This window comes from Octopus bimaculoides, chromosome 1 (assembly GCF_046866305.1).
Source record: "Octopus bimaculoides isolate indiv1 chromosome 1, ASM4686630v1, whole genome shotgun sequence".
Lineage (NCBI taxonomy): Eukaryota > Metazoa > Mollusca > Cephalopoda > Octopoda > Octopodidae > Octopus > Octopus bimaculoides.
Genome location: NC_142928.1, coordinates 57,728,580 through 57,753,121, shown reverse-complemented (window position 1 = coordinate 57,753,121; position 24,542 = coordinate 57,728,580). Strand labels below are relative to the sequence as shown.

Here is a 24,542-nt window from a genome sequence, read left to right as displayed (position 1 = left end):
GTCATCAAGGTAAGGAATAGCAAACTGACAGTCTGCCAACATTGTGTCCATCACCTGTTGAAATATTGCAGGTGCTACCTTCAGTCCAAAAGGTAGTCTATTATATTTGTATAGACCACTGTGAGTGTTGACTGTTAACAGCTTTGAGCATTTTTTATCTACTTTGATTTGTAGACATGCATCAAACAGATCGAGTTTTGAAAATATTTTCCCTCTGTTTAGTTTTGTAAAAATAACTTCTGAGGTCAGTAGTGGATAATGGTTCATTTTTAAACAGTCATTTAAACCGGTTGAAAAATTGGCACGCAACCTAATTTTGTTGTTTGTTTTTATACATACAATTGGAGCTGCTCATTTCACATAATCGACCTTTTTAATGATTCCATTTTTTCCCAATCTGTCCAACTCATCATCCACTTGCTTTATTGCTGCCAAAGACACTTTCCTATTAGGATTGAACACAGGTGTAATGTTATCATTTAATTCAAAACATGCTTCAGTTTTTGTGCATAGACCTAGTTTGTCCAAGTGCACTTGTGGAAAAATTTTTTAATATTTTCCCTTTTTTAGAGGGACAACTATTTATGTTTTTACAATAGAGATTTATGGGGAGGTCCCATAAATCAAATAATTCTAACCAATTAGTACCAAACAGATCGGTTGCATTTTTAATGACAAAGACTTTCACCTTGCATGTTTTCCCTCAAAATGTAACATTAATCCACATTTTGTATATGAAATATAATTTGTTGCCGTTACGCTACGAGCAGATTCTGCTATTTTTCTCAACATGGGTGTCCCTATTTTCTTCCATGTGTCCATATTTATTATTTAAATATCATTTCCAGTAAACAATTGAAGTTTAATAGTTATTCCATTTATTTTTAGGTGTACGAATTTTCTTATTTGGGAGTTGATTTTTTTCTGCTGAGAGCACTCTAGCATTTTTAATGTTTGACCTTCATAATTTTGTTCTGCAGTGTGAATTCTCGTGACTAATTCTTTTGCAACTTTAGCATTTTTGATTTTTAAATGGATAGTCTTTTCTGAAGTGTATGCCCCCACATCCTTAACATGGATTAGGACATAGCGTTCTTTTTTGGCTGTATTTTTTCGGTTAGCATATCTGTATTTTTGAGGAATCTGTTTTCTGAATTTTTTCTACATTGTGTTTCAGGTTTACCATCCTTTGGCATTCTTCTGCTATGGACTGTAAGGTTAGATCTTGGTTTACTTGCTCCAATTTAGAAAGAATTCTTGCCCGAATTTCTGTATTTTCACTTGCTGTAAGGCCTTGTATGAAAATAAGAGACTCGAACATCTCTGCTGTAAGCTCTTTGAGTTTAAAACTTTCACACATCCTGTTGACTGTTCCTACATATGTGATAAAATCATCATTCTCTTTTTCATTAATATTCCAACACTCCATTTGAGTGTTAAATAGAGAGACTATATCACCAGATGCATTAGACAGTGATTCTATTGTTTCTTTAAAACAAATTTCATTGGGATCTTTGGGCAATATGAAATTACAGTAACGTTTATGCTCTAACAGAGCTAATTTTCACAATAACAATCTCACTTTTTGTTCGTCCAACCATGATTTGCAATCTTGCTTAAAAGTCTCCTTGTACCTTCTATAGTACAATGCAAAAGTTATACCCTCCTCTGGGTTATAACTGAATTCATTAATCGAGTTTGAAATGCTGTCTGGCGAAAACAAAGTTGCCTCATTTTTGGGCTTTGAATATAACTCCAATAATTGTTGTTGTAGTTGTTGCTGTAATAGTTGCCTCTGCAACTCCTCTTGCTGCTCTTGTTGTTGCTTTTGCAACTGTACTATGGAAGCTAATAGGTCTTCCATTAGTTAACAAATTGTTGAATAACTTACATGAGCTTTGAAAACCTTGTTGCCAGATGTTGTAACATAATTTGTTACATACAATAAATAAGATAAACAGACAACAGTAAAAACAATGCAACAAACTAATAAATCTCTTTATGAACTGACAATCATTATTCCTTGTGCACTAACCAAACGACATCTTCCGACTTCACTATGAACTAACATGAACTTCACTTGACTCTGAACTTATAAACTCACTTGGATTGTTAATATTTCTACTTTACTTGGACCAGTCTATCTCTTGCAAGGGGATGTTGTAGTTTTCCATTTGTCTTTTTTGTTATCTTCTTTGTCTTTTATTCTATATGTTTCCGATTCTTTTTTCTTTCTTTATTTGTTCCATTGTAATTAAATTGAAAATTAAAGTTAAGATTGGATTTAAATTTGATACTTACAAAAAAAGAAAACAAACATTTTTGTGGGTTATATGTTTACATTTCTGAGTTGAGTTATTCTTAGTACTGATACTTTTTAGCAAAGACATTTTTAAGACTAGCAAACCACTTTAAAAATCTAGCTGACAAATCAGTGCTAACAGAATAGATAAGGTTAACAGTGTGAAAAATTTGTCAATATTTTTATGGATACTAATGTGATGAGCTGAAAGAATCGTTAGCATGGCAGGCAAAATGCTAAGTGGCATTTCATCCATTTTTACATTCTGAGTTCAAATTCCACCAAAACTTTGCTTTTCATCCTTTTGGGATTGATAAAAGAAGTACCTGTTGAGCACTGGTAATCAACTTACCTCCTCTCTGAAATTGCTGGCCTTGTGCTAAAATTTGAAACTAATATATTTTTATGGATACTTTAGTAAATTTGGATAAACATATTTCTTGTTGTTTTGGAAAAATAGTGACTCATATCTCTTGAAATTTTATGAGAGAAATTAACCTACAAAAACGAATTTTTTTTCTCTCCAGCGTACTAAAGAATAAAGAATGTCAAAAGGGAGAGAAAAGTTACAGCCTTGGCTTGAGAAGAGACTTGACAGTGGAACTGTTCAAGGTGTAGAATGGATTAATAAAGATGAAGGATCTTTCCGAATTCTCTGGAAGCGGAATACAGCTACTCGGAGCAATGAGGATGATTTTCAAATTTTTAAGGTAATTTGTAACGAAATTTATTTTGAAAGCTTGTTTATATTAATAGTCTGATATTCAATGGAAAATTTGTACTTTGTACCTTCCCTTTAATCTTTGCATTTGAAATGAATGTACATGAACTTGTGTGTTATGAACCCAGTAGAAACAACTCAAGATTACTCCTCTTTTAAATGATTCTGGCTGCAGCAAACACCTACTTTTACATAAACTATTTACATATTTTCATTTCATACTTACATTATAGCAGCAGATACTGTTCTACAAATGAATACATTTGACAATCTAACTGAACAATTAAGGTAGGCAAGATTGCAATTTGTGTGTCTGTTGATAATTCAAAATCTGTATATACCTCCACAGAATGGAGAGAACACTCCTTGAAGTATGAGTGAAGTTTTAGTTTTAAATGAATGCATATACATATATATATATGTAGGTATTGTTGTGTGGTTCAGTAGTTTGCTTCTGAACCACATACCACATAGTTTTAGGTTCAGTCCTGCTGTTGCACCTTGGACAAGTGTCTTCTATTATAACCCTGGGCTGACCAAAGCCTTGTGAGTGGAATTCATGGAAGAAAAACTGAAAAAAGTCTCTGTGTGTGTGTGCGTGCGTGTGCACGTGTGTGTGTGTGTGTGTGTGTGCACGCGTGTGTGCATGCATGTGTGTGTGTGTGTGTGTGTGTACAAATCCTTTTGCCAACTTGTAAGAGATATTCATTCTAGTGTTTCTGGGGTGGCAAGAGTTGAATGGCAGCTATTGCTTGGAGTCTGTGGACTTATAGTAGATGTCTGTTTCTATTTTGTTGTTGGATTTCTTAATGAGGATGTCGAGGAATGGAAGTTGGTGGTTATATTCCATCATAAATTGAACGTTTATGTCAAGTCCATTCTGAAGTGCTCGAAATTCTTTAAGTCTCTCTATACTTTTGTGCCAAAGAAGGAAACAGTCATCTAGATATCTTTTCCAATTATTTTCTTTGTTCAGGAAGAATGGGTTTCCGTATTTTTCTAGTACCTTACAATAAAGATTGATTTCTTGGTACCTTATGACTAGGTTAGCAAAGGAGGGGGCCATTCAAGTCCCCATCGCAGTCCCTGATTTTTGTTGATAGCAGTTGTCATTAAATGCGAAGAAGTTATTCTCCAAGATGAATTTTAGCTCTTCTGTTACGAATTCCTTGTTGATGCAGTGTGGGAGTTCATTGGAGTAATTACCTAGCCAGAATTGGAATACCTCTATTCCTAGGCTGTGTGATGTTGGAATAGAGGTGGACTACATGAAAGGATACTAGTAGGGTGATTTTATTTATTGTTTCAGGGAGGTGAATGAGCATATTTAGGTCGTCCCTTATGTAGCTTTTGATATGCTTGAGGAATAGTTTTAAGAGGGTGTCTAAAAAGTTACTGAGGCAGTGAGTTTCTCATGCAGAGCCTGCGATTATGGATCTTAATTTGAGGTCATTAGGAGTAGGTACTTTGACTATTATGTCTGTGGCTCCTCTGCATGCGTTACTTATTTTTTCACTTTTGTGTATCTTAGGAGTACCATAGAATTGACTGGATTTACTATTGAAGTTAGTCATATAGTCGTATTCCTTGTTGGTGAGTCCACTCTGTATAGGTTTAACATTGTTTTTATGTTAAATCATCAATTCTCTGTACCCAAACTATTCCTTCAGATTTACTAATACCCACCTACAAGGCATTCACAAAGTAATAGAGAGAGACAAACTATCTGAAGACTATGGAAATATCTACAAAACATTTCACTTAATTTTTTTCTCCAATTTAATTGCTTTTCTTATTTTACACTTAGTTGAAAAAGTCTAAAAGACAGAAACCAGTGCTAAAATGTACTTCATGATAAAATTATTTTAGCATTTTCTATATATATATATATATATATATATATATAAGGAAAATAAGACAACATAGAAAATGCTAAAATAATTTTATCATGAAGTACATTATATATATCATCATCATCGTTTAACGTCCGCTTTCCATGCTAGCATGGGTTATACACACACATATACATACATACGTACGTGTGTATATATATAATGATTACCAGTTCATGATTGGTGTTTTATTGAGTCTAGTCTGGGAAAAGGTAAATTTCAAAAATAATGTCATATGTTTTGCTCTTATTAGTTAGACCAAACTAATAGATTTTTTTTTTAATTGAAACCTTTTAAAAATTGAACTTATAAAAAGTAAAAAGGATGTCACTAAACAATGTAAAGCATTTTGGAGTAAAGATTTTTGCCAACATAACATGGCAGTCCTTGTTTAGGATGAATGTTGCTGTAATTTAGCCCCAGGAGACATCATCTCCAACTGGCTATACGACATGATCTGTGTCCTTATATTTTCGAACAAGGAAATCTAGCACCCCCACTCAGTCCAAATCAATATCTGTGTATTGTGATATCTGGGTTATTTCTCTTTATCAGCACAGAATAATTGTTTGGTTAGAGAGGTGGCACTGCCAAATTCTCGTTTGAAATATATAGTTTTCAAAGTGACAATTTTATAGATCAGTGACTAGTTGTCACTTTGAAAACTACATATTTCGAACGGGAATTTGGCAGCGCTACCTCTAGCCGAACAATTATTCTGTGCTTATGAAGGGAAATAACCCAGAAATTACAATACACAGATATTGTTTTGGGCTGAGTGGGGGTGCTAGATTCCCTTGTTCAAAAATATAAGGACACAGATCGTATCGTATAGTCAGCTGGACTGCTATGTTATGTTGGCAAAACTCTTTACTCCAAAGTACTGTTGCTGAATATCTCTCGTTGTGAGATTTAAAAATAATAATTTTCTAATGTAAAGCATTTTGTTTGGTACTATCTTGTTCTTGTCATTGACCTGTGTACTACTGATTACTGTTTTAATACTGTTCATATCATTATAAAAAAAATCTATTTTCTTGACAGGACTGGGCAAAACATACAGGTCGATTTAAAGAAGGTGATGCTACTAATTATCCATATTGGAAGTCTTTGTTTCGAAATGCTCTGAATAAACAGTCAAATATAGAAGAAAAGAAAGAAGAGTATTTATACAAAAATAATAACTGCCCGTATCGTATTTTCCAAATAAAAGGTATTTTTTTATATTACTTTTAACAAACTATATATATATATATATATATAGGTGTAGGCATGGCTGTGTGGTTATAAAGCTTGCTTTGCAACCCCTGTGTTTTGAATTCTGTCCCATTGCATGACAAGTGTTTTCTTTACTATAGCCCTGGGCCAACTAATGCCTTGTGAATTAATTTGGTAGATGGAAGCTGTGTAGAAGCCTGTTGTGTGTGTGGTGTGTGTATGTGTTTTTTGTTTGTGTCCCAACATTGTTAGGAGGGTGTAAGATGTAAAGGTAAATGGTTAATAGAGCTAGTTAATTCATTAACTATGATATATCACATATAATTGTTGACATAATTATTCTGAGTATCCTTATTCAATCCATATATAGTTGTTTCTTTCATTCCAATTCCCTGTTTTGGTAAAATAATTATCATATTAAATTATATATGCTCTCTCCTCTTACAAAAATAACATTGTTATTCACTTTACTTTCATTTATATGATTATTTAAATGGAAATGTATGTGCTTTTATTTACTTGTTTATGTTTTTCAATTTTTGTAGATTATAAACCCTATACACAGCCACAAGGATATTCTCAGGATATGAATTTCGATAATGTGAGTTCTTCAAATGTTTTGATAATCTTTCTTGTATATAAAATCAAATATTATTTTTGTTTACTTCATATGTGACACTGACTTGCAAAATATAATTCATTATTTAACGAAGACATTTCACTTTAATACAATATTTTATTTGTATATACCAATTCCAAAGAGATAAAAATGTAAAATCTATCTTAGTGGGATTGGAATTCAGAAATATATGATATCAAATTAGTTATTAAATATCTATTTTCTGATTTCGTTTGGTCACTTTGTTGGTTTGTAAGATACTAAAATAAACACTAAGCATTAATGTCCAGACCTTCTTTTCACCTGTAACTTACCTGTACTCAACTACAGTTAGAAGGGAACATTCTTCTGGTTTTGTTGGAATAATGAATTTTTGCAGCCAGCTAGATGCTTTCGTTACTATTTACTACTCATGATATAGGTGTGGATACTTTTTTTCCTAAGTATTGTTATTTTTAATAGACTTAAGTTGGATCAGAGGACAAGATATTAGACAAGTAAATTTATATTTACAGTAGGAATTTTTTTGTGGTGTAGTGTGGAGTGGGGGTAGTGCAGTCAGTTTTACTTATCTGAAATCACCTAATTTGTTGGGTAGAAGCACCAGATATTTTGGAAACGTTACCCATGATTGGTTGGCGTTATATACAAAAGAAAATGTACCTTCTATCTGCATCACATTATAAATTTTAAAGCCAAGAATTGGTTTTATGAATCCCTGTATCTTGCAGAGGCATTTAACAACACCTTTAAAGCTTCATGTACATGCTTCCTTATTTCACATTGACCATAATTTTACACTTGAGCAAAGATAAAAATACTCCCAAAAACTGTATCATCATCATCATCATCGTTTAACGTCCGCTTTCCATGCTAGCATGGGTTGGACGATTTGACTGAGGACTGGTGGAACCCGAAGGCTACACCAGGCTTCAATCTGATTTGGCAGAGTTTCTACAGCTGGATGCCCTTCCTAATGCCAACCACTCCGAGAGTGTAGTAGGTGCTTCTACATGTCACCCGCACGAAGGCCAGTCAGGCGATACAGGCAATGGCCACGCTCAAAATGGTGTATTTTATGTGCCACCCACACAAGAGCCAGTCCAGGGGCACTGGCAACGATCTCGCTCGAAAGTCCTTACACATGCTGCGGGCACAAGTGCCAGAAAGGCGACGCTGGGCACAGGTGCCATCCCGATTATGGTTGTTACCATTCTGTACATATATACAGCAAAATGTGTGTGTAAGTATATATAGATTCTAATAACTGGCTTTTAGTATCATTATGCCTGAGCATTATCATAAAATATTATTATTGTATATTTTCATTAAATTGTAAAACTAATTCATATTTTTACATTTAATTATAACTATTCATTTGTTAAAAATGCATCATTTATGATTGACTAGTTATAGAACAGTCAGATTCACCATTAAAGTATAGTATTGTATTTTCAAGGCCTTTTCTGAACTGAACAGAATGTTAATATCTTATTTTATAAACTTGAGTGTACATTTATTTTGTATGTTTAATCATCTATAAAACTACTGAAACTATATATACATAAAATATTTTATCACACTGTATGGCAAGTGGAATTTGATACTGTTAAATATTCTGAAAAAAAGTAAATTCTATTATTGTAGTTTATTATTCTTGTATTGATAGTAATGCCTAAATATTATATCTGCAGAATGATACGTGCAGTTACAGTGTTCCAACTTTGCTAACTGGTAAGTTATTTTTTTTTGTTTTTCCTTTAATATGAATTAAATACTTTTTTTTTCTTGATTAAATGATTAGGTTTGGAAGAAGAGCCTGCATATACAACCTTTGCCCTCTAAGCTTGGTGAATGTTCTTGAACAACTTCAAGGAAAATATGGGTAGAGAAGGAATTCCAAATGGATGACATTCTGGGAAAGAATGAATAGTGATAATGGTTAGTGTAGGATCTTGGATGTAGTTGACTCGATATGAGTGATAAAAGGAAGAGAGACAGATGAGCTTATATGGAACCTATTATAGCCTGTGACTGGTCAATTGCAAGAAGTAAGGCCACATTAGTATCAGTGAAAAAAAGAGGCAGAGTGAAGAAACAACACATCTGTGGATCAAAGGTTGGAATGAAAATTCATTCACAAAAATCTACTATTAAGTACTCAATAAATGATGATGATGAGTAATTAATTCCTATGACTACACCTTATTCTTGGACATACCATCTCATTCAACACATTCAAATGTGAGCTAGCCAGACAGTATGTAGATGGTTGCTTGACCTGCTAGAAACAACATTTAAGTATCCCTCAAAATCACACTCAGCTGCCTTGCAGGACACAGTGGACAATGTAATTCCTAGATATGCTATATCTGAATAGTAGATGGGACGATCATGGTTTTTGATCATAGGTTTACTTAATCAGAGCTAATTTGGAGTAATCAACCACATAGCACCATTTGAGCGTGACCGTTACCAACGTCGCCTTCCTGGCACGTGAAAAGACATTCGAAAAGACATTCCTTTCTTGCATAACATACAAAAATTATTTATAGAAGGTAAAAGAATGTTAAAAGTATTGTAGTCAGTAGAAAATGCTGGTGTTAGAACATAATTTAGAAAACCTGCTTTTAAAGTAATTTTAGTATTAATATTACTTAATGAGGAAAGTGGGCAGAATCATTGCCACACCAAACAAAATACTTAGAGGCTTTCTTCTGGCTTTGTGTTCAGTGTTATTCAAACGCCTTTCAGGGTCAATAAAATAAGTACTATTTGAGCACTGGGGTTGATGATGCCAAGTTACTCCTTCTTTTAAAATTGCTGGCCTTGTGCCAGAATTTGAAACCATTATCAATGTTACTTGATGGAAAACAAAAATAATATTTTCTTTTATATTTTCCAGAATTCAATGAGGAAATCAAGGAAGAGGAAGAAGAAGAAATGGAAACATCTTCGCCGCAACCATCACTTAATTGCTTAACTGGTATGTTATTTAAAACAATACAAATTATTGCTTCATTCATCTGATAACACTGATTTTTGGAAGACCTGCTACATTATTTTATTCAACATAGTCTGAATCTGCCAAATACTTTCCATAAATCCGTTCAGTTTATTCTTTTCTATTTCCACTAGTTTTCTTTATTATGTGTAATCCTATGTATACTATAAAAAAAAAACAAAAGAGAGAGAGAGAAATACCTTTTCAAAATCTATGAAAGCCATTATCAAATTCTATCTGAAATCAATGCATTGATGTATAAGATGTCCAAGCAAAAAATGTCTACCCACTTCAACCACATGATTACTAGAAGACTACTTTTGCATCCTTTAATATTACTTTCCAATGGAATTTAAATCTTATTCAGTATAACCGAACCAAACCAAACACACTCGGTACCGTGCTGCTCAGCATCATATCCCTCCAATTTCCATACTCTCAAAGGCCTCCCTTTTTTGTTATCCTAGATAATAAATCAACCATCCAATCTTCAGGTATCTATTGATGAAGCAAATAAATCGCTCAATGCAGGGAGCATTAGAGGAAGCTGAGGAGTAATAGATGAAATTTTGAGCAAAGGTTTAGAGATCAAAAAGACCAGCTGTTTATTGTACATGTAAGATTACCAGAACTATTCAATAGACTAGGCTTCCTCTTCAGAGTGAGAAAGTATTTCAGCTTTGATCTGTTACTGACAAAGCTCAGGTATAACCTCACAAGAGAGTACTTTTCATATATCAAGTGTGGTGCTGCTGTTACACGTGCAAGCATACTAGACCACATATAAAAAGGCCATAAAACAAATTAGTAGTCTCAAACATGCTATACTACACCAACATGTTATAAAGATACTTGGAGATATGCTGTTTCTCCCCTACTATTTTTGCCACTACTATAAATGCTTTTGGCTTCCATCCCAACATGACCTGTTGTTAAATCTGGATTAAAAGTGGCTAATATGGACTAAATTTACTAGACTGAAGAATGTTGTTGTTAATGATGATTTATGTTTGCATAAGTACTATCAAAATATTTTATGCTTTATAGATTTCACCGTGACTGTGAAAGTTGGTTCACAAATTGAGTATCGAGAGAGAAATTTCACTTCATGTGTTATTAAAACTGGCTGTTGTATGGATGGGTCTGTAAGTTGGTTGCCTTTTTCTCACTTATTTTGCAGATATATTTTTTTTAACATAGTTTCTCAAATAATGTAGGAAAGTGTTATTAACAATCACTAGTGCATCATCATGACCACCACCAACACCACCACCACTAACACCACTACCATCTAATCATCATCATCTAATAAACCTAAATCCGATGTCTGTTTTCCATGCTGGCATGAGTTAGACAGTTTGAGAAGAGCTCCAGTCATCTGTTTTGGCTTGGTTTCTACAGCTAGATGCCCTTCCTAACATCAACTACCTTACAGAATGTACTAAGTACCTTTTATGCCACCAGTATGAGTGCCTTTTATGTGTCGTCAGCTTGGGTACCTTTTATGTATCACTGGTATAGGTGCCCTTTGTGTGTCATCAGAACTGGCCACGACCATGACTTCACTTAACTTGACATGCTTTCTCAAGCACAGCAAATTGCCAGAAGTCTCAGTCTCTTGTTAACACTTTTGTGAGTCTCAACAACCTAAAAATATTATTTCACCACCTTGTGCCACGTCTTTCTGGGTCTACTTCTTTCACAGGCTCTCTCCACAATTAAGAGATTGGCACTTCTTTACACAGCTGTTCTCATCCATATGCATCACACGACCATACCAGCACAGTCTTCTCTCTTGTGCACTACATCTGATGCCTCTTATACCCAATTTTTCTTTTAGGACACTTACACTCTGTCATACATGCACACTGACATTGCACATTCAGTAGAGCATGGTAGTTTTAGTTCTTCCAAGCTTTTGTCCTCCGCATTCACAGTCCATGTTTCATTGCCATGTAGCATGGCTGTTTGCACACAGGCATCATACAATCTGCCTTTCACTCTGAGGGAGAAGCCCTTTGTTACTTACAAAAGTAGAAGCTCTCTGAACCTTGACCAGCCCATTCTTATTCCAGCAGCTACACTCTCAGAGCATCCTCCTCCACTGCTGGTTTGGTCACCTAGTAACAGAAGCTCTCTACTAGTTCTAAGAATCCCACCAGGCATCTGACGAAGTCTATTTTCCATACATTCCTATTGTTTATTAAACCTGCACATGTACCACACATAGAAGCTACTGCACCTCTTATGTGCCCATAGCTTGCACCATGTACACGTTATAGAGTTTCTACCTACACCTTTTTTACATATCAAGCAGGGCCATCTCTCTGAAGGAATTTGTGATTTGTTGGATTTCCTACTTACTAGGACTTTGGTCTTTGCTAAATTAATTCTAAATATGCATTTGTATATATTTATGTGTGTGTGTATATGTATATATATATATATATATATATATATATATATAAAAGCATCTCTCTCTCTCTCTCTCTCTCTCTCTCTCCCCACCAGGGTGTTTGGGATAAATTTTTTATGTCTTCTTTTTATATTAATATATATCTATATATTAATATTTTATAAGCTTAAAGCTTGTAAGTGATCATGCTGTATCAACTAAAGAAAATAGTCTAATATTGGGGCATATAAGCCCTTGAGGGAAACAGTGGGTTTTTCGTATGCATGCGACTCAAACCCACACCTCATGATAATTGTGCTACCATTACACCAATGTAATATATGTATGTGTGTGTGTATGTATCATCATCATCATTAAACATCCAATGTCCATGGGTTGGACGGTTTGACTGGGCTGGCATGCTAGAAGGCTGCACCAGGATCCAGTCTGATTTGGCATGGTTTTCTATGGCTGGATGCCCTTCCTAAAGCCAACCCCTCCAAGAATGTAATGGGTGCTTTTATGTGCCACCAGTATCTGTCATCATTGTGATTTTGCTCAGCTTGATGGGTCTTCTCAAGCATGACACTATGCCAAAGGTCTTAGTCACTAGTTATTGGTTCCGTGAGGTTCAAAGGTCATGCTTCACCACCTCAGCCCATGTCTTCCTGGGTCTACCCTCCACAGTTAGAGATCAGCACTTCTTTACACAACTGTCTTCGTCCACACACATCACATGACCATACCCGTGCAGTTGTCTCTCTTGCATACCACATCTGATTCCTCTTATACCTAACTTTTCTCTCAAGATGCTTACATTTTACACACTGTCAAACATGCACACTGACATTGCACATCCAGCAAAGCATACTGGCTTCATTTCTCTCAAGCCTATGCTTGTCCTCGGCTGTTATAGCCCATGTTTCACTGCCATGCAGCATAGCTGTTTGCAAACAGGCATCAAACCTGCCTTTCACTCTGAGAGAGAGGCTCTTTGTTATGTGTGTATAAGTTTCATTGTCTAAATACTGATTATATTATTTTATACTTATCTACTTTTACTGTTGTTAAATTAAATTGTGTCTTTCTTTTTTCATTTCATTTCTCATTAAAGTTGACATCAAAGAACATTCTTTGCCTTCAGTTAGATAACCTTTCACATCATCCATCTGGAAAAAAATTAATCGATGGCTTATCACGGGGAATTCACATCTATATTGATGATAGAATGAATATTTTTGCTGAACGAAGTTGCCAGTATGTATATCTTGTTCTGATACATTTTCATTTTTCCTTGTTCTTGTGTTTCTCTTGATTTTTTTTTCTTTAAACATTACATTTAATGATAATGAATGAAAATTATTTTAAGAAATTACACCCACTCATTTCTGCTTCCTGTCTCTTGCTTTTCTTTCTATGATATAAAATATTAGTAATAATTTCTAACATTGTGACAAAACAAGGCCACAACTTTTAGAAGAGGACACAGTTTATTAAATTGACTTCAGTATTTCACTGGTCTTTATTTTATCAGCAATGGAGGGATAAAGGCAAAGTACCTCTCAGCAAGATTTGAATCTAAAGAGACATGATTAAGTACTATAAGCTTTTTTGTCTGGCACTCTCCGTATTCTACTTACTGTCCCATTACATAAGGGTTTCAAATTTTGGCACACGGTCAGCAATTTCGAGGGTAGGGTAAGTCAATTACATTGACCCTAGAGCTCAATTGGCTCTTACTTTTTTGAAAGGCTAAGTTGACCGTGACAAAATCTGAACTTAGAACGTTAGGACGGACAAAATGCCTAGCATGTTAATGGTTCTGCCAACTTGCTGCCTTTCTATCCTATTACATAATAAAAATAACAAGTGCAAGAAATATAATATATAAAGAATAAAAAACAAATTCAGTTCTGTTATTTCACCAGTATTTAATAATTATTTTTTATTACATGCATTTGTGAACACAGATCCAACAAAATCGCTGATCACTTGTTTGTGATTAATTTCATTGTCAAGAAAAAAAGTGACAAAGGTATTTATTTGTGCACTTGTGAAAGCTTGTATCTTTTTCATTGATATATAAGACTCTCCTTTCCTAGACTAAAAATGCCAATTTTAACATAACAATAAATTTAAAGTAAACTTATAAAATACTCATCAATGAGTTATATGGTGTTCTTTCAGTAGTGAACTGCACATGACTGAGCACAGTTTAAAATGTCAAGCTTTGTTAAAGGCATCTGGTGGCTACTTAAAAAAAACTAGATGTAAATGAATGGTTTCTGAGGGTCATACAGCCCCTGTACAGAAGCTTATTCTGCAAAGAGAGAGTCAGTTACAAGTTCAGTGACAGATTTTGCATGTATGTAGGAGTGCACCAGAACCCAGTCTCTGGCTCTCTGTGCCAAAGTCCTATAGGCTGTAGCAGAAGAGTTAAAAATTGGCTGCCCCTGTGAACTCTTGTATGCTGATGATTTAGTTTTATTGGTAAACCTAAGAGATTTACAGATAAAATTCCAGATCTAGAAGCAAAACCTAGAAGTGAAAAACCTTAAAGTAAACTTAGCAGAGACTAAAGTTTTATAGTACGTAGGAAAACACACAGGACCCTGCTACCGACAAAGTGATGCAGCACGATGTTTTGTCAGTGAACAGCACACACGCACACACACACATTCATTGCCTTTCATTTGTGTGTATGCGTATCTATGTGTGTATGTGTGACTTTTGAAGTCGCTTGTACAACTTGTTTGTGTATATATTGGCTTAGTGGTACAGAGTTTTTGGAAACTGAATAAGGACCAAATTTTGAGTACTTGTCGGTGACTTTTTCTCTCCTCGTCTTCTAATAGTAATTACCCCTTCTCACAGCTATCCCACATTCAAAAATTATGCGGGTATTTAAAAAAATTTTCATTCAATAAATAATGTTTTTATGTTATGTATACATTAATAGAATAAACTGCTAGTTCTCCAAATAGCGAATTAAAACTTAAAAGAGAAAGTGAGAGACTTGGCAAAGGGAAATGGAATACTCCACAGTGAATGCAATAAATATTTAAACTTGTGAAGAATTGGATGCAGTGATTGCAATGAATATTAAAATTCGTGAGAAATTGGAGTAAAAAAATTCAATAAACTTGAGAAATCGAAATTATAGGAAATTTCTTAAAACATGAATTTATAAAAATATTTCCAGATGGTCAACCCTTTAATTATTGCTTTTAGTACTTTTAGTAATTGTTACACACCTAATTAATAAGCAGCTTTCTCCATTATAGTATATATAGATAGATGCATGCACACACACACACACACACACACACACACACACACACACACACACACACACAATTCCTCTTTTAAAATTGATTTTATATAACTTCTTTTTAATATTTGTAGGTGTCGTGTTTTTTATATTAGTCAAATGGAAAATCAAGAATCTAAGAATCTGGAACGAAATAAACCTGAGAAAATATTCGATTTCACAATTTTCTCTGAACTCTTAACAGGAAGATTAAACGGAACAACTAAGTTTGTTCCACAGTGCGATATTTTCATGTCAGTTGGTCAACGCTGTTACCCGGATTTAAATTTACAGAATGGTATATTATTATCCATCACTGTCACAAGTCATTTAGCAGAGGAATATCTTAAACAATGTGTAAGTTATTTATACATTCAATTTAGAATGTTGTAACCATTTCTTCATTTTACAGATGTTACCATGCTAAAAACGGACGTGGAACAGTTTTTCGAAGTTTAGTCATGTGTTTAATATATTAATCACAGGAAATAAGTTGTCTCCCTTACATCAGAACTCCGACGTCAATCTAAAATATTGGTGGAAGTGGTGGTGGTGGTGGGTGGGTGTTTGGAGGGGCGTTTGACTGTGTCTATATATTTTAGCGTTCTGTGTTCTTTGCCTTCTGGAGCTAAGTTATTTTGTTATCTGTGTATATAAAAGGCAGGACGTGTGTGTGTGTGTGAATGTAATTTATGCACGTACACAAATTAGCACGCATGTCACTCCAATTTTAGGAGGACATTCGTCATGACCCTAGCTGTATTTTCGCTAACTTATTTTCCCCAGAGGCACCAGCGAATAGCAGTAAAAATAAATTTTCAACCAAAACTTTTAACAATTTTCAAGTTGGAGAAAACCACCATTGTTTAGAACAGGAGTTAAGTCCCCTTCTAGCGACGAGTAAGTTTTTAAGACTTTTGTTGTTGTTTTTTCCATCGAGGAAAAATGTGTTTTGTTGATATATGGGCAACACACACATACGAACATGTATGCAATTGGTGTACGTACGTCTGTGTATGTGTGTGTTGCCCTTATATATATATATATATATATACATATACTTAAGACTTAGTTGTGATCTTAATTGTGATCTGCTTCTGACACAGAGAATCGGGAGCCCTTTTAGGCATTCTATTTTCCTTGCTGGAAGGGTTCCCAACCCATGGGCAAAGAAGGGTTAGATGATGGGAGTGGTGTTTTCAAAGGGCTGGCATGTGTAACCTGATCACCTTTGCCGTTCAAACTCCCAACCCATGCGCTCCTGTCGCGACATTAATTCTGCCCAAATTTGACGTTGATGTTACTTAGTTTGGTTTGAAATAAAGAACTTGATTAGCTTAATAATCCTAACTTAATCCCTGGCAAAGCTGGGTTATACTGCTAGTTTAAAAATAAAATTCGTTTTGGACTTGTGTTGTAAATTTGACACTTTGGCGACTCTTTAAAAAATTATTGGAAGTGCTGCAAATATCACAAAACCTTGAACCCTTTTGATCAACCCACCTAAGAATACCCTTGGTTCTACAATGTTAATTCTGTTTTAAAGTGATCTAAATTAAAACCCTCTATCAAAATGTCATATTAATTTATATTCCAAACACCAGCTTAATAATGACAAAATTATTTTACCAAATTCTTCATTATTTTCAAAATATAGTGGTATGCCTTGCTTACAGGATTCAACTGATTATTAAATATCAACTTGAACATTTTTTTGAGCTCCATGCGTTTAACACGTGGGCATGCCTACAAAGTCAGAAAACAGCGCAGCTCTAATGACTTTCAGAAACATTTTTTCACACTCAGAGTTGCTGAAGCATGGAACAAACTACTTGCATCAGTTGTTAGTTGCTGAGACATTGCATCCTTTAAAACCTCCATGCTTCCTGAAATTCACGAACACTACACCTGATATTTCCACTCCATATGGATGCACACATGTATATCATGACTCATACACTGTTTACTTTCCTAACTTTTGTACATAATTCTATGTATTGTACATGCACCTTTGATCAGTTGTAGTGCACCTGAGCACTATACACAATAATGTCATTATTATTATTATAAAACTAATTGAAACAAATGTAGTATATTTCAGTAGTAATATGGTCACAAAAGGGTTAAAAAACAACTCGTAAATAAAAACAAACCACTTTAAGTGCAGCTTACTATTTCTTATGCTTTTTCAAATTTGTGCATTTGCTTACATATTGTTATGTTATTTTCATCTAGGCACATTCAAAGAAATGTAGCAGTATGCCTTGCTTATAGGATTCGACTGATTACTAAATATCAATTTCTTTTGATCATGTACACGACCATTGTTTGACAAAGAGAAGCATACGTAATTGACTAATTGACTCACCAGCATTACAATACTAATAATTATTTAATGTAAAGGAATAATTTCACAGGATTTAATTATAGAACACAGAATGACAATATTAAACTGTCAGAAATATTTAGTTTATTACAACATTTTCTGTTAATTCATTGCTTTCTTTGTTTCCATTGTTTAATCACAATATCCTCCTTTTTATTTTTTATGCAGAATTTGACGGCACATAATTCAATACAGATGTCAGAACCTGACTCAGTTGATAAAAAATGTTCTGAAATTATGAGAATTAAAGGTAATATAATTATGTTTCAAAACCATTTCAACATTTGCTAACTTAGAAAAGGCATGTAATAAGGTGCTACTTTCTAATCTGATGGTTGCTTAGGAAACTAGATGTAGATGAATGGCTTGTGGGCGCCATACGACTCATGTACAGAGGCACATTCAGCAAAGTGAGAGTCAGTTAAAAGTTCAGTGACAGATTTTGCATGCAGGCAGGAATCCATTAGGACTCAATCTCTGGCTCTAACAAAAGAGTTTAAGATTGGTTGCCCCTGTGAACTCTTGTATGCTGATGATTTGACTTTATTGGTAAATCTAAGAGATTTACAGATAAAATTCCAGATCTAGAAGCAAAACCTAGAACTGAAAAATCTTAAAGTAGACTTAGCAGAGACTAAAGTTTTATAGTACATAGGAAAACACACAGGACCCTGCTACCAACAGGGAACTGGTCATGCTTGATATGATGAAAAGTCAAAGATAGAAATTCCATGTATTGAAATCAGTGTAAAGTATGGATGCTTAAGATCTACACTGTAGGATCATAAGCAGATTGTCAGAGAAGAGAGTATAGTAGTGGGATCAGATATAGGCTGTGATAGGTGCACAGGAATCATTAATAGCAATAATAAACATGAAATATGTTTGTGTACAAACTTTGATGCTGCTTGGTAGAGCGATGTTGACTTTGAATGCAGAGGATTTGTGAAGATAGAAATTAGGTGAATATGCTCTGCTGGATATGTTATTTCAGTGTGTATGAACAATAGATCACAAATAACTGAGAGAAAACTGAATATAAGAAGAATCCAATCAGTGTGCAAGAAAGAAGACTGTTATGCATATAGAGAATAACAGCTGCATAGAAAAGAGTTAAGTGCTCGAAGTGGAGAGAACCTGCAGTAGAGGGAATCCCAGAAAGACATAAGATGAAATAGTGGAAACTGATTCCATCATGTTCCAAGTTACTGAATGCTTTGAAAGAGATGATAAGAGACTTTGACAATGAGTGACATAATGCTGGAGAAAACCCAACCACCTATGCACGTAAAAGTACCCATTACACTCTTGGAATGGTTGGTGTTAGGAAGGGCATCCAATCGTAGAAACCATGCCAAATCAGACTGGAGTCTGGTGCAACCTTCCAGCTTGCCAGCCCTGGTCAAACCATCCAACCCATGCCAGCATGGACAAGGGATGCTAGATGATGATGACGCACTCATCTTTTAAATGTAATGATTCTGTGAAAATTAATTCACTTTTTTTATATTTGCTGTATATCTATATAACTTTTTGTATTGTTTTACAGAGGAACTTTTGGCTACATAAAAACTGAGGAAGAAATTTTGAAGAATAACTGAAAATATCCATTTTCAATGTTTTTCTTTCACTTTATTTGAATATAATAAATTTTCGTTTTGAGACAATAATTTTACAGTTCTATATTTAAGAGATGAGGAATTATGTACATTATTTATATTTGATGGATATTTGTCCTCATCTTGTTTCTTGTTAACACAACGTTTCTACTGATATACCCTCCAGTCTTCATCAGGTGTCTTGGGAAAATTTTGAACCTGGTTCTCATTCCTAAGGTTTTTGATATTATTATTATTATTATTATTATTGTTTAGGTCACTGCCTAGAATCAAACTCAAAATCTTAGGGTTAGTAGCCCACGCTCTTAACCACTATGCCATATGCCTGTGGAGCAAGATGAGGACAAATATCTGTCAAATATAAATAATGTAAAAAACGGTAAATAATGTAGAATAATTTTAGATGAAATAAACTTTCGTTTTAAGAATATCTAGTTGTTATCTATTTCTATATTGAAATACACTTTACTTAAACTGTTGTTCTAGCACTATTCCTTGTCATTATTTTACTTATCCACCACCATTACCAAGAGTTAGATTGCACTGAGAAACATATCTTCCACACTGTATAGGTTATTGGTTCTTCACATATTACTATTGTATGAGCTGCCCTAAGCCAACACCTATATTTTGGTGGTATCTGACTGAGTGAAGTATTCATCTGGTGTTTCATGTCATAAACATTATATCTTTGCTATGAATATATCCTAAGATCTTAAAATTAAAATCACATCCATCTTTTATCTTTATGTTATACTTGTTTCAGTCATTAGACTGCGGTTATGCTGAGGCACCCCCTTGAACAGTTTGTTTTAGTTGAGTGAATCGACCCCAGTGGTGCTTATTCTGTCGGTCTCCTTTGCTTAACTCTAAGTTATGGGGATGTAAACACACCAACACTGGTTGTCAAGCAGTGGTGGGGGACACAAAAACACACACACATATATGATAAGCTTCTTTCAGTTTCCATCTACCAAATCTGCTTATAAGGTTTTCGTTGTTCCGAGGTTGTAGTAGAAGACATTTTCCCAAAGCACCATGCAGTGGGACTGAACCCAGAACCATGTTATCAAAAATAACAGGTAGTTTTGATGTTCTTTTCGTTGCTGTGTAGCTCATAACAAACAACTATTTGTTAGACAAACAGTGTTTTTGTACTGCTTACATTGGTGACCTGTACCTTCCCAACAAATCTGTCTACAGCATATTAGTTTAGAGGACATTAAGCATTTTGATGAAACACAAAGAGATGTACACCATCTCTCTGTATAGCTCAGTATGAGAACTGAGATCATAATGAACTCCTCTTCTACATTTTATTTTACTTTTGTGATTAGGATCATTAACAACAAAGACTTATACAGCTTTCTCTATAAGTACCAGCTATTAACTCAAACTCTTTGCAGTTTACTGAGGTGGAGTCAGTATATTTGATATTCTCTTCTTGCACTACAGCTTTCTCTTGTTCTCTTAAATAAACTTTCTCTTTGGGATGCTACAACACAACCATGTTATCTACGACTTTTTCAAATCTTATATCATTTGCCAGTGTTCACAGTGTCTTGCTTACCTTGATGTAAACATTCTTTTGCTGGAAAATCTATAAAGACTTGGAAACAGTCTGGCTGTATGTTTTGCTAAGTACCTTTCATAGCTGAGAGTTTTTACTTCATCTCATGAAAAGGCTATTGCATCCATAATGTTGAACTTTTTCCAGAAGTCACTGTCTCTCAGTTTATCTTCTCTATCAATTGCTTTTATGAATTGTTCCAAAAGCCTTCTCAGATATAGGCTTTGAATTTAGCTAATGCCCTATGATCTATTTGTGAGAACAAAGAAATATTGTTCTTAGGGATATAATTCCACACTCATGATCAGAAAAATAATTGAAATTCACAAGGTGCATTGTCTAAAAGAAACAATATTTTGTTGAATATACTATTTAGATCACAGTACATTTCTACAGCAGATCCTAAAAGTTTGTGAACTAGTCTTTGATAAATCTTGAAATCATTCTTCTTATTTGAATGCCAAAATCACAAGCAGAGTAAACTTAACATAGTCCTTGTAGGTAATTGAATATGAGGAGTGGTACATCAGTAGGGACTATAATCTAATATTGTCAGCAACATTTCCTATCACAAGAAGCATCAGTCGACTTTTTTGAAACTTCCAGTTTTGACAGGATTTGAACTTGTAATGTAAAAATAGATGTAACTAAATTACCCATGATACCTTTTGCTCATCACTGCCAACATTGCCAGTCCATTACCCTCTTGAAATATGTCAGTTACAGTACCTAAAAATGGTTGTAAGTACAGCTGTGTGGTATTTGCTTCACAACCATGTTTTGAAGTTCAGTACCACTGCACAGTACTTTGCTTATGATTTTTTACTACCAGACCCTTGGGTTGACCAAATCTTTTTCAGGGGAATTTGGTAGATGAAAACTGGATGAATATGTCACCTGTTTTAACACCACTACTTGGCTATTGTGTGTCATTAGCAGAGCTTTCGCTAAATACATTTGGACAGGCCTCTAGGCTTGATGATAATTTCCTCCCACCATTGAGAGGACCATTCACTTTGGACTGATTTATGTAAAGCCTTCTTCCCGCCAAAAAAATAATAATGAAAGAAAGAAGCTAATCCAATTTTCTTCATCATCATCATCATTTTAATATATACTTTTTCATGCTTGCATGGGCCAAACAGTATATTGAAACAGATTTTCTATAGTATGGTACCCTTCTTGTCACCAGCCTTTTATCTGTTTCGAAGCCAGGTAATATTTCTCTATGGTCAGACATACTTTTGCAGAATGGAAATGAATAACTTTTATTTAAAACAATCATGCAATGTCAAGACACAAACATACATACACTCATACTCACTCACAGATACATTTTTTTTAAAAGCCACCTAAAGCTGTGAGTTTGTCTTGTGACTTTAGTTTCATGTCTGCAATTATCAGGCTAAATCTAATGATTGCACTGGTGTGAAACTCAAGTCTTGATGAACTCTCTGTTTCATTTTTAATAAAAATTTAACATATATATATTATTAACCATATATACTTAACCTATATGCTTTGTGTATTTTCTGGTGGCTGCAATAGTGTGGTGGAGTATATACACTCTCAAAGTGAGTGTTAAAACACTTTAGAGTCATGGACAGGCAAGGTAACTCAGCTTCAATCCCATTTGGGAGTGATGGACACTGGGTGTTTTGCTATTTTTGCGGCTTATCAACATCATGTACCTGCCAGGGTTGAAGGCAAGTCACTTAGCCAGTACATGACTTATATGCTCATGGCTTGTAAGACCATGTTCTGGTTACATGGAGACACACACACACACACAATCAACATCATATTTTTCATCTATTTTTATTATTCAGACGGTAATGTCAAAGGAGGAGGAGGAGGAGGGTATACCGAATGACTAAAGCAGACTGACATTGTCAGTCTCATAAGGGTGGAGAAAGAGGGTGTGCTGAGTGAGTAAAATGGACTGACAAATGTCAGTCCGGCAAAGCCGATTTTATTTATATAGACAACACAGACACTTTGTAATTTGATAGCTTTTAATGTGATACCTGTTAAACAGAAATTATTTTTATTTAATGAAAATTTAATAAAATCTAATCATAAGTTCGTGAAATTATACTAAATACAACTAAATTGAAAACCTTTTTCTCCTGACCATATTGGCAATTCTAAAAACTTTTAGGTGCGAATTTTACTTGAGTATAAGCTTTTTTTTAACAATTTTTATCCTGTAAATCACCTGTGTAAATTACACAGGTGTGCAAATTACATAGGTTTTTACAGTAATTATGATTTTATTCAATATACTCTGCTCTCAGATTCAAGCACTTATTGCAGTGGTCCTTCAATTATTCTAAGCTCTTTAAATGATTTTGGACCTCCTATCAGGCCTTTTGCAATATCCTTAAAGCCAGGAACTTTTCAGTACCTTCTTGTATATATATATATATATATATATATATATAAAAGGAAAATAAGACAAGGTAGAAAATGCTAAAATAATTTTGTCATGCAGTACATTTTTAAAAGTTAGTACCAGTTTCAGTCTTTTCGACTTTTTCAACTAAGAGTAAAACATGGAAAACAATTAAATTGAAGAAAAAATTTAAATGAAATGTTTTGTAAATATTTTCATAGTCTTCAAATAGGTAGGACATTTTCCTTTTTTATGCCTCTCTGTTTTCCTTTGTGAAGGCTCTGAAGGTAGTAATAGATCTGAAGAAATAGTTTTTATGAGTGCAGAAAAATGTTGATTCTGAAGTTTGATGGTTTAAGCAGAAGCAGCTGCCAGGGAAAGAGATGGAGAAGAAGGAGAAGAAAAAAGAAAAGATAGGAGTGGTATGACCCAGTAGTAGATTGTTTGTGACCTAAAAGTGACCTGTTGTGGTTGTAGCAGTAGTGGTTGGAATTGTTCCAAATAAATTCATGTTCTGAATATATCTATCATTTTTAATATTTGCACGGGTATTATTCTAAGATCCTTGTAGTAGTGTCATCTGTGGTGGAAGCATTCAATAGAGGTTTATATTTTGCAACAAAATATGATTCTTTGTTAACGCGCTGATTATAGGTTGCATTGTCCCTAAATTTATAGAGGGGGAAAATCCTAAAGTTGGGTTGTTTGTTAGTAGCGCAAACATTGATGTGTCCACCTAATGCTATTTTTCTGTATTTTAATCTGGGATCTATGTACAGTCATCCTCTGGTGTAAACTGTTTTTAGTTTGACCAATGAATTGCTCCCCATAGCAATACATGTGTTGTCAATGTAATGTATTGCTCTTGAGAGCAGTACTTTGGTCAATGTAATGTGGTGAGAGATGTAGGAGAAATTATGATAAACATAAGTTTATATAACTTGTTCTCTATGTCTGCTTCACTACTTTGCAACTGCTGCATTGGATGATCCAAGTGCAATGACCCACAACAGATCATCATGGGAACATGGATTATGTTACAGAGATCATATATATATATATATACACATACACATACATACACACACACACACAGAGTGAGAGTGCTGAA

At 34.4% G+C, this 24,542-nt stretch overlaps 1 protein-coding gene across 7 annotated transcripts in view; it reads left to right on the top strand.

Moving 5' to 3' along the window:
• The window catches only part of LOC106881036 (interferon regulatory factor 1), a 29,281-nt gene extending 9,387 nt beyond the window's left edge, over positions 1-19,894 (top strand). For 4 of the 7 annotated variants that reach the window (XM_089351496.1, XM_014931237.3, XM_014931235.3 and 1 more), the window contains exons 2-11: positions 2,830-3,012; positions 5,960-6,128; positions 6,679-6,734; positions 8,447-8,486; positions 9,658-9,738; positions 10,804-10,901; positions 13,266-13,408; positions 15,557-15,818; positions 18,016-18,097; positions 19,397-19,894. In XM_089351496.1, coding sequence (XP_089207622.1) covers positions 2,848-3,012; positions 5,960-6,128; positions 6,679-6,734; positions 8,447-8,486; positions 9,658-9,738; positions 10,804-10,901; positions 13,266-13,408; positions 15,557-15,818; positions 18,016-18,097; positions 19,397-19,416 — 1,116 coding nt within the window. In that variant the 5' untranslated portion in view covers positions 2,830-2,847 and the 3' untranslated portion in view covers positions 19,417-19,894. Of the gene's footprint in view, positions 1-1,177; positions 1,329-2,829; positions 3,013-5,959; positions 6,129-6,678; positions 6,735-8,446; positions 8,487-9,657; positions 9,739-10,803; positions 10,902-13,265; positions 13,409-15,556; positions 15,819-18,015; positions 18,098-19,396 lie in introns of all 7 variants that reach the window. The other 3 variants (XM_014931236.3, XM_089351492.1, XM_052966845.2) reach the window with 2 other exon arrangements.
• Positions 19,895-24,542: the final 4,648 nt, after the last annotated feature.